The sequence below is a fragment of the Acomys russatus genome, chromosome 4, assembly GCF_903995435.1.
Source record: "Acomys russatus chromosome 4, mAcoRus1.1, whole genome shotgun sequence".
NCBI lineage: Eukaryota > Metazoa > Chordata > Mammalia > Rodentia > Muridae > Acomys > Acomys russatus.
In genome coordinates this window covers 6,650,431-6,666,612 of record NC_067140.1, presented here as the reverse complement: position 1 = coordinate 6,666,612, position 16,182 = coordinate 6,650,431, and the positions used below count along the sequence as shown (strand labels likewise).

Sequence of the window (16,182 nt, the reverse complement as noted above, 5' to 3'; positions counted from 1 at the left end):
TTAGAGTCTAAGAGGTACAGATGGGGAAGTCAGTGACACTTGAGGAGAGAGACCTCCTGCCCTTTTATCCAGTGAAGTGTCCACTTTGGTTGACCAGCGCAGATCTTGTCTGCTGGACTGGGATCTGAGGACCAAAAGAATGGTGAGGACTACTGTCTGATGCTGTAGACAGCCTTACTTCAGAGTCACAGTCTAGGAAACAGACTTGCCCTGCAAGAACATGGTCAAAAGCATGCCCCATGGTGAACACTGCCTCGGGGACTATGAGAGAGGCTCCAAGAAAAAAAGGCAGGGGCCTTTACTTTTATAAAAGTACAGTGCACTTTTATACACAAATGTAACAAAGAAAACAATGACCCAGGGAAGGGTGTTTGAGCTCAGGGGAAAAAAAGCATGGCCAGGAAAACATAAATAAATGCCAGTAAGAAGCACACACATATTAGCATATTAACAGAACAGCCCTTTCCCAGAACACTCTCAGGACAGAGCGATTTTAACACCATTACCTGGCATGTGCTGTAGGTTATAGCTGAGAAAGCAAGGAAAGCAAGGCAGAAGGCATGCCCAGATTTAGGGTGCACTGACCAGACTGACATCCAACAAGAATAAGCATGTCTTATACATTGAATCTGAGTGTTTGTGACAGGAGGCACGAAGTCATATCCAAGAACAAACAATCCAGGAAACAAAATGCACCTGAGGAAAAAGGCCCCTTGCCTTGTCTCCTGGAGCCTCTCTCACAGTCCCCAAGGCATCACTCACCATGGGTCATTCTTTTGACCATGTGCTGACAGGGCAACATTCTCTTTGTAAATCTGTTTCCTACATGGTGATTCTGAGCCACTGTTTCATTTCAAAGAAATATTAGTCGGCCTTAACCTGTTTGAAAACTGTTCTTTTGTGTGAGTGACTCTCACTAATGTCCTGGTATAGCGCTGGTGTCCTCCACGAACAGACCCTTTACTACTATGTCAGAGGGCAGGACTTATCCACCCAGGGGAAATAAACACATTAATACAGGAGTTCATATGCACTTTAAAAGATTCTTCTGTATATTTCTCTAATAAACTGCTCTCAAGTCGTTGATCCTTCCCATAGCTTGTCTGTACTGGATTCTTATATGAAATGAGCCTAAGGGAGGCTGGACAGACAGGTGGGCAGTAAGAAGTCATCAGATATGAGGAATTTTTATGCAGAGATGAATGAGCTCTAAAATTGAATTGTGTGTGCACAGACACACCATATTACAATGCTTTTTAAGTGATCAGATTAGGTAACAGTGATATATTGGGTACAATAGTGGACTTTTGAAGCCATTGAAGAATTTCATGGTAATAGTGTACGCGGATCTCTTTGAGTTCAAGGTCAGCTTGGTCTACGCGGATCTCTTTGAGTTCAAGGCAGCCTGCTCTACATAAGCGGGTTCTAGGCCAGCCAGGGATGTGTAGAGAAACCCTGCCTTTAAAAAGGTAACTGAAAGCCAGGTGTTGTTGCCCATGCCTGTAGTCCCAGCACTAGAGAGGCGGGGGCAGGCAGGTCTCTGTGGGTTTGAAGCCAGCCTGGTCTACAGAGCAAGTCCAGCACAGCTACGCAGTGAAACCCTGTCTCAGAAAAAGAAAAATAAAAAGTAGTTGAAGAGGTGAATGGTGAGATGTGCCTTTTGCCTGGGACTTTAGTGGAGGTGGATTACAGGCTGTGCTGCTGTAGAGAAGGCTGGGCAGGCAAGCAAGAAATGGTGGGTGCATATAAGTCATGGCTGGAGTGTAGGTCAGCATACGCTTGTGAGAGTTAAATCTCTTCTACCATGTGGGCCTTGGGGATCAAAGTTAGGTTGCCAGGCTCAGCAACAAATACTTTTGCCTGCTGAACCATTTCGTCAGTGCAACATTGTACACAAACTCTGTAGATGATCTGTTTTGTCCTAAAGTCTATGAGTCATTGCCATGAGGGCTGTGTGGTTTCTATGCGCGTCATTCCCAGCCTCCTTAGAATGTGCAGCATGTCAGAGCACCCCGGACTGAGTCTCTCATAGGGCTTTGCTTCTCAGAGTTCTTTATTCCCTGCCTCAGCATCACAGACAACGGAGGAGCTGCTCCTGCCGCTCCAGGTCGCATGCTCCCTCTGTCTGCTTACTTGCTCTGCCAGGCACCTTTCGAGGCTTCCTTCCCTTCAGGCATGCTTGGGAACTTCCTGCTTTGCTTTATTCCCAGATTGGGATGACTAAACTAGAGGTCGGTGTGAAGACACACACACGGAGGTCCCAGCTCTCAGCAGGCTAAGTCAGCGGCCTCTGTAGGGTGGAGGCCAGCCTTAGTCGGCTTAGTTCTTCCAGAGCAGTCCTAGCTACAGAGGGAAAAGTGTCTAGAAACAAAAACAATGAAGAGGCAGACTTACTAAGGTAGGGAGTGGTTGTGGAGACAGTGTTTGAGAGTGCCAGTATGCAGAGTGATCGGGTAGGTGGGCACCCACACTCCTAAAAAAGGCAGTCTGCAGCATTCAGAGATGCTAGGGCAAATTCTGAGAACTAGAGACTGGGTTGGTGTTGGGGTGCAGGTTACAGTCGCATGCTTGTCTAGGATGCATGAAGCTCCAGGGTAAGTCCCCAGCACTGGGATAAAAGAGAAGGCCTGGGCTAGGAAGTTGTCTCAGCAGGTAACAGCATGTGCTGCAAAGAACAGAGACCTGAGTTCAAGTCTCAGGACCTACAAAATGGAAGGAAAAGCCGGGCATAGTGGCACACGCCTTTAATCCCAGCACTCGGGAGGCAGAGGCAGGTGGATCACTGTGAGTTCGAGGCCAGCCTGGTCTACAAAGTGAGTCCAGGACAGCCAGGGCTACACAGAGAAACCCTGTCTCCCCTCTCCCACATTCCTTCACAAAGTCTATTTAACTCTCAGGCCTTGCTTTTCAATTGCTACTGCTGAGGTTTGTTCTGAGACTACGTTTCAGTATTTTTCTCAGGCTGCCTTAGGTGTGATATCAACTTCATAGGGTTTTTTGTTTATTTTTTTTTTTTTTTTTGAGAAATCACTACATGTTACTTTAAGATCTAAGTGGGATCAGAGGTTTATTTGTAGGAACTGTGAGGACCACAGAATGCATGGCATAGATTTGTCTCAGAATGCCTTCTGTGAAGGTTCTGAGGGGTCCAGATGTGAGCCCTTCACCAGTGGAGCGCACACAAAGCCCTGACAGTGTGTGGCATAGCAAAGAAACCTGTAACAAGGAAACACTCAAGCATTATAGCAACTCTGGTGGGAAACACGGAGAAGCCACAGGAAACATGACAGAGAGACTCCACCAGAGCTTCTCTGGGAGGGAGAAATAGAGGAAAGGTATCTGGCTTCAGAAAATGGCGTGGATTCTCTTGGGTAATCCAAGCCCATGGTTTGTTCAGCAGAAGTGGCTGGTGAGAGGCGCTGGAACCAGTCCGCGGGAGGAGAGCAGAGGCACTGAGAAGTTTACTTAAGGCTAGTTTATGACAGTGCCAGGCAGGGAGAGCTCATTGTGTCTGCTACACAGAGGAAAGCTTCTCACAGAAAGGTCAGATTCTAAACAAACCTTAGGAAAGCTGTGGTCCTGGGAGGCCTGGGTTAGCCCACCTTATGGTGATTGCTATTCTGGGATTTCTAGGCATCTGGCTGAGTTGTGGAGAACCTTGAAGGTGGAACTGACCAGCACAACCTGGGTCCTATGGAGGCTCCTGAGGAAGCTGCAGAAATGCCATAATGCGCCCACCCAGGCGAAGATGGCCTACGTGGCTGTTGCTGTAAGTTTTGCTCTGCCCCTCTCATGTCAGCATGAGAGGCTCCCCTTTGAGGACAACTGACCCTTTCCAGAGGGTGATCTTTTCATTCTCTTTCAAAGTTTGTTTGTTTTTCTTCCTCTTCCTCCTCCTCTGCCTCCTCGTCTCTCCTCCTCCTCCTCCTCCTTTCTTCTTTATATTTGTCCTTTTTGGTTTTTTCCAGACAGGGTTGGCTGTCCTGGACTCACTTTGTAGACCAGGCTGGCCTCAAACTCACAGAGATCCACCTGCCTCTGCCTCCCAAGTGCTGGGTTACAGGCGCCTAGCTGAAAGTTTGTTTCTAACCTTCCCCTGTAAATCTGTGTGCATCTCTACATGGGCACGGACATGGAGGGAGATGCAGAGTGTAGGAGGGTGCAGTACAGTATGAACAGTCCTGCTGTTGTCCTTTAAAAATAACCTAGAGTAATCCAAACTTGTGAAGAAAAAAAATTTAGTGTAATGATATATAAAATAAAAAACAAAGGCCCTTTTAATTACGAGTATTAATCTTTCTATCTAAATGAATGTTTTAGGCCTTATAGACAGTATATATTTTGGGGCTTTCAGGTCATACATAGTCTCTGTCACATAATATATGGATTTAAAAAAAAAAAAACTCTAAAAACCAAGACAGTATTTGTGCCTGTTAGCCCAGCTACTCAGAAGGCTGAAATGGGAATATTATTTGAGCCTAGTTTCTGGGCAGCAATTTGGTTTCTTTGGGGGTGGGTTTTTTGTTGTGGTTGTTGTTTGTTTGTTTCTTTGTTTTTGAGACAAGGGTTTTCTGTGTAGTCCTGGCTATCCTAGACTCAATTTGTAGACCAGGCTGGTCTGCCTGCCTCTCCCTCCCTGAGTGCTGGGATTACAGGTGTATGCCACTGCACCCAACTGACAATTTTTCCCCCGAAAGGAAAAACAACAGAACCTAATTCTCATACATACAAAAAGGGAAAAGCATTCTTAGCCCATGTAGAAATACCTGTGCATGTGTGTATTTGATATGTTTTCCCACCCAGTTTTCCTTTTAGAACAACACTTTTTTGAACAGTCTTATGTTCACAGTAAAACTATACAGAAAGCACAGCAGGTTGTGAAAGCCGCTGGTCTCTAAGCATGTACAACTACTTCCTATCAGTATCTGTGTTTTTTATTGCTTTAGGCAAAGTCTCAAGTAGCTCAGGCTGTCCTCAAAATAGCAAATAAGGGAGGGTGACTTTGAACCTCCCACTTTGGCTTCCCAAGTGCTAGGATCCCTCCACTCAGGGCCTCCTGGCAGGCCGTGCTTCTCCCTCATCTCCTCTTTGTCTAGCCCAGTCACTGCCAGAGGAGCTTAAGCCTCCAACGTTCTTTCAGAATTTCTCATTTGCTATTGTCTTCTCTCTTACTCTCTTTTCTTATGACTTTATGCTTTTTAAAAATTCTGAAATGTTGTTGCAGATTCAGAAGTTATATGTGTGTTTCAGTCACCCAGTGCACACTGTGACATAAGCCATGTGGGAGGGACTTGGTATTCTCATTTGCAACCAGCTTGCAGATGCTGCAGGGGCCACACCTTGAGTGCAAGACTTTGCCTTTGTTTTACTGAAGGATGGAGGCATTTTATTAGCACATTGATACAAAAATGGATACTTTTCTGAGTTGTTACTTGTCATCTAATAAGATAAATTTTGTTATGGTTGTATTCTATTTGTTTTCTAGTTGTAACTAGTCAAGTGTACTCAGCTTCTGGATGATGTCAAGCCTGCTCATAATACATCTCTCTCTCTCTCTCTCTCTCTCTCTCTCTCTCTCTCCATATGTATATATGTATGTGGTGCTGGTCCACGACTTGCTGAGCATACACTCTGTTCTGCGTGGCCTCCGCTCACTTCTAATGATCACTTTACTCTTCCTTTCCCTCTCAGGTCTGTTGCCTCTGCCAGGTACCATTGCTGCTCTGTCTGTGGACTGGCTGTGACAGAGGGTTAGAAGCAACAGGTGCTCAGTGCCTCCCGGTGCCTTTTCTGCCACAGGTAACAGATGCTCTTTATGAGGTGCTTATGGGAAACAGACTTCGAGCAGCTGCATTCCGGCTCTTCCCTCAGCTTCTGATGACGCTGCTCGTCCAGACTCACCACAGCATCGGCCTCACCATGTCTGATGTCCACATCCCAAGTGGCCTGTATGCAGAGCAGGAGATTCCAACAGACGTCACCCCAATGTGGTACTACCCACTGTGATTTCATTGACCTGAACACTTACTGGGTGCCGGACACTGTGCTAGACACAAGCAAAGATGTGGTCCTAGCTGTGAGTGGGCATAGCGCCACAGTCCTCCAGGATTCGGTCTGGCTTTCACTTGCTGCCTGTAGTTTTTAGTTACCTTCTTCTGCCTGGGGCCGGCAGATACCATGTGATACTGTGCCAGTCCTTCCCTGACAGAGCAAGTACAGACAAAACTGCCAAGCTGGCCTCCCAAACTGAACCGGCCCAGTGAAGTGATTCCTTATTTCTGGGATAGTGCTGGGGAGATTTTTTAGTCCCTCAACAAGGCCTTGGTAGATGTCCCACATGCTGCGGACACACGGATCTTTTGGGAGGAAATGCTATATTGAGAGATACTTAGGACCATGCTAAGTGCCAGTGGGTCCCAGGTGTAGTTAATTAGCTGCAGGCCCTGGGCCAGTCCACTGTTGTGTGCTTTAGTTTCCCTTTCTGTAAGTGAGGAGATTGGACCAGGTTATCTCCCAGAACCCTTCCAGCTCTAACATGCTCTTGAAGCTGCGTCTAGGAAGGCAACTCAAGAAGTGCTTTGTAAGTGGTGGTGATACATTTTATGGAGGAAATATAAATTGCATTGCTTTTCTTTCTTTTTTTGAAATAGCATCTCATGTCCTGCAAGCCAGCCTCAAACTCACTTAGGATGACCCCTAGCTCCCAAGCATACTCACCATGTCTGGGACCTGAAGTGATGGGCGTCAGACCGGAGCTGAGATCATGCTAGGCAAAAGCATCCTACCAACTGAGCCAGGTCCCTAGCCTTAACTTTCACCTCATTAAAAAAAAAAAAAAAAAAGCAATGGGTCAGGCTGGAAAGACAGTTTCAGGCTTAAGGACACTGGCTGTGCTTGCAGAGGACCCAGGTTCAGTTCCCAGCACCCACATGGCAGATCACAACTGTCTGTAACTCCAGCACTCAAGGATCTAGCGTCTTCTTCTGACCTCCATGGGCACTGCATGCATGTGGTGCACAGAAATGCAGACAAAGTCATACACACAAAATAAAAATAATCAACATTTTTTTAAATGGCAGTGGGTATCCACTTAGCATCCCAAACCAGTTCCTAAGTCATAAATCTTTTTCCAAGCTCCTTGAGAAACAAAATCAAGTTAGCTTTCTTTATGCTGACAACTTACGTGGAGGCCCTTCCCGGACATTAGACCCTGAGGCATCTTTAGGAACCCTGGAGAGGGAGGGGTTGCAGCCCAGCCATGGGCCACCCCGGGAGCAGCAGGCTGCTCTCTCCAGCCGTGCTTGTTTTTGCCCAACTCAGCTTTGCTATACAAGCGACAAAGACCCTCCTCCTCAGAACACAGTGCTGGCAGGAATTCGGCATCATGGAGAAGAGCAGCGGCTGGAACCTTCTGACGGGAGAAAGCCATCTTCAGGGAGTGTTCCTCCTCGCCAAGTAGGACTTCCTGATTCCCATTCATCCGTTCCTCCGCCCAGCAGCATTGTTTTGTCTTTCCCTTAACAAAAGGTTTGCTTTGGTTTGTTTTTCTGAAACAGGGTTTCTCTGTGTAACCCTGGCTGCCCTGGACTCACAGACTGCCCTGCCTGTGCCTTCCACGTGCTGGCATTAAAGGCATGCGACACCATTCCTGGCCTAATATCTGTAATTTTTTGAGGCAAGGTCTCACTGTGTTTCTGGCCTGGAATGCTCTCTCTGCAGACCAGGCTCACCTCAAACCCATAGTGATCCTCCTGCCTCTGTCTCCCAAGTGCTGGGATAAAAACTATGCACCATCATGCTATAGTGTCTGTAAATTAGTCAGAAAAAATTCAAGTCTTAACCTAGCTGGGCAGTGATGGCGCATGCCTTTAATTCCCAGTACTCTGGAGGCAGAGGCAGGAGTTTTGCCGTGAGTTCGAGGCCAGCCTGGTCTACAAAGTTAGTCCAGGACAGCCAGGGCTACACAGAGAAACCCTGCCTTGAAAAAAAAAAAAATTCAAAAGTCTTAACCCTGTCATGCCCTCCTGAATACCTGAAGCAAGGTAAAAGCTTTGGAGAGCCCTATCCTGCCATAGTGCTATCTGCTTGGGAACATGTCTGAGACTCTTCTGTTCATCTGTTTTACAGTGCCCTGCTGGAAAGAAATCAACCCTTTGCACATAAGACCTTGTACTTGTTAGTCCCTTTGATTAACCGAGGGAATATTAAACATAAGATTACATCAGCAGCCTTTTTTGTGGAGGTAAGAGTCTTGTAGGAACTGGATCCAGGGAGCCTGGAAAGGAAATAGACCCTCTTTTCTAAGCTGTATTCAACTTAGGGTCAGACTGGGGTCTATTCTAGGTTTGCAATAGACATTTCATTTAGAGTGAACCCTTTCAAAATTCTTTCCTCTCACTGCTGTCAGCATTCCTTGTGTCTCTGTGCTGTCTATGCAGCAGCTTGGTGATGTCACAGGAAATACATACATTGGAGTCAGTAGGAAGGCAGATCCCTCCACAGAGAAGGAGCTTCGAGGTCACTTCTTGGCTGATTTTTTGGGTTCTTTCAGCTCTTAAAGAGTCCAGTGGCCAGGAGACTGCCCAGGGTCTACTCCACTGTCCGCCTGAGGGACTGGCTATGTGATGACAACAACCTCTTCAGGATCATTGCACTGAGGGGACTGCACAATCTGGTCAGACACCGAGAGATGGTAAGAGGACCTCTGCCCGCTGACTTCCTGCGGAGTAATAGAACCACCCCAAACATACCCAGGATACCTAGGGAGGAAGAACTGTGGGAGTGTTGGGCAGGAGTAAATGTACACGTCTATCTGTGCCACTCTAATTTTATACCTACGAGTTACGTGGATACTACTAAAATTCCAAATCACAAATATTCATAATACCTTGAATCTTGCGTTTTGTGGGGGAGGTAGGCTTATTGTTACAACACAGTGGAAAACATCCAGCTGTCCATGGACACCTCATACCATGTCGCTCTGTGGAGGGCCTGGATAACCTAGGGTATGTATCATCTAAAATAGAGCTCACTGTCATTCATGATGACAGAAAGCTTATCTTCCACATGCCTCATTAGACAACTATACCTCAGCCTGCTGGTAGCACACACCTTTAATACGAGCACTCATGAAGCAGAGGCAGGTGCATCTTTGGGAGTTCCAGGACAGCCAGGGCTACACAGAGAATCCCTGACTGGAAAAACCAGAGAGAGACAGAGAGGGACGGGGGCGGAGAGAGAGTTAACAGCCTCAGTCAGTTGTAACACTGAGGCTTTAATGCTTGCAACTTGAGATGTATTTATTTCATACATACATACATATGTGGGACAAAAATGACAAATGCTAGCCTATGTTAACTCTGGTTGATTGCATACATGATATTTTTATTCTCTCTCTCTCTCTCTCTCTCTCTCTCTCTCTCTCTCTCTCTCTCTCTCTCTCTCTCTGTCTGTGTGTGTGTACATACACACTTACACATATTTTAAAATCCTGAGACGACTACCTTGTTCATATGGGGAGGACTTTTAAGGATCTTCAGTCAAATACTGCTGAGTTCCTATCAAGGAGTTTTCAAGCCTCTGCTTTAATACCTTCATGCTAGAGAACTCTCTGTGGCCTGAGCTGGCCATTCCTTATTTTTCTGTGTTGGGACTTTTCCTTAAAGCCAAGGGTGCATCCCTGTCCTTCCCTATACCCGTCCCACCTCTGTTCTGAGAAGCGGTTCACAACACTCCTCCCCTCCTCTACATGGCAGGTGTGACAATAGTAAAGAGAGGGCTGTTGTCCCTCCTTACCACACCTCTGTTCTGGACTAGCCAGAGTAACCAGGAAGCCGCACGCACGGGGTTACTTAAGGCAGCGGGATCCCTCCGGTTAGACCTTAGGTAAGGTGCTACGAGGAGTGGAGGTCACGGCTGCTTTGGCACACACAGAGAGAAGACGTCAGCAGCCTGCTGCCGTGCATCTTAGATCGCCTACATGAGACCGACGAGAGGATCGTTTTGTTGGCCATCCAGACACTCCTGCAGCTTGTCAGGATGCTGGACTCCACCACCTTGGCTGCCATGATGCAGACTCTGCTCTCCTTATTCGGTGATGTAAGACCATGACAGGAAAGCTTCTTCCTTAGGGGGCGGGTACCTACCAGCAAGTAGATATTGAAACAGTAATAGGCCATTTTATTTTACTTAGAGGATGGAATGTTTTATTTATAGAGGCCTTTTAGATCTTCTTCCTCAAGATCCTTCCAGATAACCTGTGATGTCCTGATTTCCTCAACTGATATTATCTGTTTTTCAGACTTGAAAAATCTTAAGACATAGCTGGGTGGTGGTGGTGCACACTTTTAATCCCTCTACTTGGGAGGCAGAGGCAGAGGCAGGCCTTGCTGAGTTTGAGGCCAGACTAGTACAGGACAGCCTGGTCTACACAATGAAACTCTGTCTCAAAAAACAAACCAACAAACAAATGAACAACCACAAAACAAAAAATCTTGAGTCACTTACCAAGGCATTATTAACCTTAGTTGGTAGGATGGGAAAGAGTTTGTATAGGACAAGAAACAAGAAAAGAAATGAGTCAAAATGATGGACTGAACTTGTGTCCTTGTCCCAAATCACAAAGATTTAAAACACACACACACACACACACACACACACACACACACACACACAGGGCACATGGCAGGCATCCTCAGTGTCTGCTAAAGTGAGGGATGTGTGAGGGATTAGCAGCAGTACTAGGTAGAGGCTTCTTCAGTCACAGGTGGGACTTACCCATTTCTTGTTTGTAGAGTTCAGAGAAAAGAGAACCAAGCACAGGTCTTGCTGTCTCCCTATAGAGGACATTTCTTGTCCTCAACTCCATGCAGTAGTGTCACTTCATGTTAAGACTGATGTCCCAGACTCCCTGGGGTTCTTGCAAACTAGTGTGAGCATGTTCCGTGAGCTGTTTCCGTGTGACCCCTCCATCTCAGGTGAGACGAGATATTCACCAGAACTCCATGACTCTTTTCGGAGCCTCCATCAAGTCTGTGAAGAGCACGGAAAAGAAGAGTGTGGAAACCCAAGTCCTGGGAAGCCTGGTCCCCCTGCTTCTCTTCTCTCAGGATGAGGACAGTGACATCGCTGAGGTAAAGTCAGTTTCTTTTCAGCCGTGAATAACTCACAGTTGAGATCCAGCCCTGCAAAGAAGAATTTATATCTCTGAGGACACAGACTTTGTGGTCACATTCTTGTTCCTTACATCCTCTGGCACAGAACTGCATTTCATTGTCTCCCTCAGTAAATTGTGGGAAATCAAACTCTCAATTGCTGTGTGGCAAAATATGGCCTTTGTGGGGAAGAACTGTGTATTTTCAACAACTCTGTGTTAGTGACAAACATGTTCCTGTCTTTCAAGAACTCCCCATGGCCTTGAGACATTTAACGTGCTGGAGTGAAGGGAGAGAGAGAGTAATCTCTGTGGACCATCTGGAGCCTTTATCTCTCCTCAGCTTTCCAAGGGCTTTGCTGTGAGAAGTGCGGTTTTCACTTAATCCACTGAACACTAACTGGTCTGTTTAGGCTGCGCATAGCGCTGTAGCTGTGGTCTCAGCTGCGTGGGAGGCTCAAGGCCAGTGAGGACAACTTATTAAGACCTTGTTTCCAAATCCACAAGTAAGACTGGCAAGACAACTCAGTAGGTAAAGGTTCTTGCTGCCAGGCCTGACATGTGGAGTTTGATTCCTGGAACCAACAGGTGGAAAGAGAGGAACTGATTCCTGAAAACACACATGGAGACAGGGAGACAGACAGACAGACAGGCAGACACATAGAGTCTACAAGCTTGCTCAGTCCACTGTGCTAACTGATGACCAGGTATATTGTCCCAGGGAGGAAAAGTTCAGACCACGAGGATTCTGGAAGAATTTTGGAGTTTGGTCTTTGTGTCCTCCATTCCTTCACGAAAATAAAAGTCAAACTTAAAAGCTTAGAAAGAGCCAGTGGTGGTGGTGCACACCTTTAATCCCAGAACTCTGGAGGCAGAGGCAGGTGGGTCTTTGTGAGTTTGAGGCCAGCCTGGTCTACAAAGTGAGTTCCAGGAAACATTTCAGACTTTATAGTAAAGTATAGCTCAGACTTTGTCAACCAGGTGATGGGAAAGCATGTCTTTGGGGTCACAGGTTCATGGAAGCATTGATGCCTCACCCAGCCTGCCATCGCTTGGCAATCAGGAAAATCCCAGAGCTGCCAAGGATCGGCTTAGTTTCCTACAAACGTGAACAACTTCTGGCTAAGTTGAGCTCTTGGGAGGGAGTTTGAGCATTACAATATAACCAATGCAACCTTAGCTTTAAGAAATGACAAATGAGTCACACACCTGTTCCCAACTGAAGCCCCCAAAGACCTGTCATCCTAAACTCTCATTGTGTCTCTAGTAAGTGCTTCCCTTCCTTTCCCTTCCCCACTTCTTTCCTTTCTTTCACATCTCTTTTGTGCTTTGGTTTCTTTTGGGATAGGGTCTCTGGTTGGGATAGGGTCTCTGGTTGGGATAGGGTCTCTGGTTGGGATAGGGTCTCTGGTAGCTGAAGCTGGTCTCAAACTCACTATGTAACCAAGGCTGGGTGGACCTGATGCTTGATGCTGGATGGACTGCATTGTCTTGCCTCTGCCTCGAAAGTACTGGGTTTACAGGTGTGTGCTATTAATGCTTGGCTCGAGTGTGTGTGTGTGTGTGTGTGTGTGCGTGCGTGCGTGTGTGTGTGTGTGTGTGTGTGTGTGTGTGTGTGTTTTTGAGATACTCTCACTATGGAGGCCAACCTGGCCTTGAACTTTCTTTCCTCTTGCCTTTTCCTCCCAAGTGTTGGGATCACGGCTGTGCTACCACACCCAGTTTATTTTTCCACATTTTAAAATTTAAGTTGTATATTTCTATAAATCTTTCAGCATATTTACTTAACATTGTACTTATGAGATTTTTATTGTAAGGCTGTGGGTCATTTATTCTCAGTATTACGTGGAGTTTCATTATTTAATCTAACATATACCCCTTCTATTCTAGGACACTTAGTTTTCTGTTTTCCTGACTATAGTACAGTGGTGAGCACGTCAGTGCATGCATGTGAGACTTTGAGGAAATAAAAACCTAGTGTGGACTATCTGGATATCGTTAATTTTACTACACAGCTACAAATTGCTACACAAAGTAACTGAGCTAATTCTTAATTTCATAAATCTCCAAAGGGTTTGTTTCTGTTGCTGCTTTTTTGAGAGAAAGTCTCACTATGTAGCTCCAGATGACCTAGAACTGGCTATGTAGACCAGGCTGGCCTCTAAGTCAGAGATCTGCCCGTTTGCCTTAGCCTACTCAGTGCTGCAATTAACCGTGTGCACCACCATACCAGGTCTTTTTTTTTTTTTTTTTTTTTTTTTCTGGCTTTTAGTTTTTGGTTTTCTGAGGAAGGGGTTCTCTGTGTAGCCTTGGCTGTCCTGGACTTGCTCTGTAGACCAGGCTGGCCACAAACTCAGAGATCCACCTGCCTCTGCCTGCCAGTTCTGGGATTAAAAGTGTGAACCACCACACATGGCTCATACCTGGTCTTAAAAGAATAGTTTTGGCTCAAAAACCTAGTGGACTGAGATAATCAGTTTTGAGTGCTTTGGTGGCATTCTGGGAGCAATGACCAGAGGAGAGGCACACTTGCTCAGGGGACTCCTGTCTAGAGCATGGGCTGTGTCATCTGTACCTCACCTGAGTATCACACCTACTAGTTCTCACTTTTCCAGAGACCTTGCGGGCCCACGGGTCCTTTCAGCTCCCCAGGAGGAAGTCAGAAGTCTAGTTCATTCTCTTTCCTCAGCTCACCCAGAGTAATTCTGAAAATATCAGCCTTTGGTGTCAGTTTCACTAAGGAAAATTCACCTCAGGTAAAAAAATGTTTGAAAATGCTGAGCTCTGATACTCTTTTGCTTCACAACAGGAGAGCAGACGAGTCCTAACTCTTTGTGCCTGGTTCCTGAAGTGGAAGCTGCCCCCAGAAGTGTACTGCAAAGACCCCTTCTACATCAAACCCAATGAAGCTGGAAGGGTCTGCAGATTCTTTGTATGTGACAGCAGTGGCTTTGGTTTTCAGTTAGCTTTTAATGGAGACACTTGGCATGCAGGAAACATTTCCCATCCCGTCCCCTTCAGTTTAGTAGTTGCTCTCTATGAACTGTTTAAGAGGTAGATCTTTTTCCTGTAGTTCCCTCGATTACTCATTATGTGTGTTTGCACACACATTGAGTGTGCCACAGTGTGCAGGTGGAAGTCAGTGAACAGCTTTCGAGAGTCAGTTCTACCTTGTGAGGCAGGCTTCTCCACCTCCCATTTCACTGTAGGATCCTGGGGTTTCCTATCTGGATTTGGTTTTGTGGGTTTCAGGGATTAAACTTGACTCCTCAGGCTAGCATGGCAAGCTCTTTTACCACTGAGCCATTTCACTAGCCAACAAAGACACTAGTAACACACTTCTTCACATATGCAAAAAGCTGATGGTAAGGTGTGGTGGCACATACCCACAATCACAGCATTGGGAGGTATGGTCAGGAGGGTTTGTGTGAGCTGGACAGTGAGACCTTGTCTCAAAATAGTAATAACCAGAGGACCTACGAACCAGAGGCCCCCACTAATTGCATCAGAAACTATATGGTCAGGCTTACAGTGTCTAGTCAAATATTTTTACTTGGGCTAGTCTTGGTGGTTCACACCTTTAATCCCAGCACTTAGGAGGCAGAGGCAGTGAGTTCAAGGTCAAGCTGATCTACACAGTGAGTTTCAGGCCAGCCAGAGCTCTATAGTGAGACTTCATCTGAAAAACAAAAACAACAAGAAATAGTCCCTGTGCGCTGAACTGAAATAATGGTGCCTTGTCTCCATGTTGGTAGGCCTTTGCTTGATACAGTGGATTGTCTTATCTTCTCTCTGAGCATGATAATAAGGCCTACGCAAGGGCTGCCACAGCGTGTGAGTTTACCAAGAAGAGGGCAGCATGTCACTAGCCCTGAGCCCCCGAGAGCATCTTGTCCTCACAAACCCAGCAGAGCCTACATGGCTCATAGCAGGGTCAGGCTTGATCCAGAGGAGCTTTAGAAGCCCATGCTTAGGCTTCTAGAAATGGGTGGAGTAGAGCCACCTCTGTGACTCTCTCTAGGAACCTTCCACATAGGTAAAAGCCAGATGCTCTCTTCTCATCAAGCTTGTAGGGCTAGGAAGCAAACCATAGTGCCTTTGCCTGTTGTCTTCCTGGGTGTCAGGTCTCTGAACTTCAGCCATTACCTATAACAGATGCATTAATGGCAATGTGGTGTTCCCAGTGGGTAAAAGTGCAAATTATCCATGTTAAATTGTAAGCTCTATGAGAAACACTTCTTATCTCCCCTTCCTGGTCATAAGGAACACCTTCCTTCCGAGAGGCTTTGGAAAGTGTACTTACTCATCCACAGAGCAAAGTACATCCTCTGTGTAGCAGGCCACAGCAACCCAGGCTTAAAATGTTCAGTTTGGAATCTTCAAACTATTAAGGAGAAACTAAAATAGAAACTCCAAGTGGAAAATAATGTGTGCCAAAAAGGCAGCTTGCAGAGTCCTCGGATCATGGCCGACTAGGCAGGAGAAGGCAGGGAAGTTAAAGCTCAGGGTGGTTAGAGTTGGGAAGACTGAGAGAGGGACAGAGAAGCCAAGGTGACATACAGGTGCCACAGACAGGTGTGCGAATGGGCGTTCTGAGGACTTAACCTTACAGGCGCTTGCTATCGTGACAAAGCAGCCACTGTGGCATTGACTGTAGTCATCCAGACACTGCTGTACTCACCGGCTACTTTATTGCTCTATATACTCTTTCCCATCAATGTAGGGAGAAAAATGCAAGGGGAAAATAAACATCCTAGACCAAATACTAATGTGTTCCAAGGAGTCAACACTTCCCATCAGAAGAACAGCTGTCTTGTTTATAGGTAAAAGAAAAGCCTTTCGCTTGTGAAGTTGTTGTTAGCCTGTAGCCTCCTGTTGGTTGAGTGTCCCCAGCCCCTCTCTCTCCATGTATAGAATGTATTTCAAGTATATTAACCTACAGAGCCCTCTCTTACCCCTCACCCACTCCCACTGATCCCTTTCTTTCCAAATAGCTTGTCCTACTTTGATGTCTTTTATTTTGGTGACTC

At 46.3% G+C, this 16,182-nt stretch overlaps 1 protein-coding gene across 1 annotated transcript in view; it reads left to right on the top strand.

Annotated features, from left to right (window-relative positions):
• Positions 1-16,182, top strand: part of Mroh8 (maestro heat like repeat family member 8) — a 70,771-nt gene that overhangs the window by 49,718 nt on the left and 4,871 nt on the right. Inside the window, exons 13-21 of the mRNA XM_051143664.1 lie at positions 3,634-3,769; positions 5,800-5,990; positions 7,321-7,455; positions 8,128-8,242; positions 8,552-8,692; positions 9,934-10,098; positions 10,977-11,132; positions 13,962-14,084; positions 15,876-15,975. Coding sequence (XP_050999621.1) covers positions 3,634-3,769; positions 5,800-5,990; positions 7,321-7,455; positions 8,128-8,242; positions 8,552-8,692; positions 9,934-10,098; positions 10,977-11,132; positions 13,962-14,084; positions 15,876-15,975 — 1,262 coding nt within the window. The remainder of the gene's footprint in view (positions 1-3,633; positions 3,770-5,799; positions 5,991-7,320; positions 7,456-8,127; positions 8,243-8,551; positions 8,693-9,933; positions 10,099-10,976; positions 11,133-13,961; positions 14,085-15,875; positions 15,976-16,182) is intronic.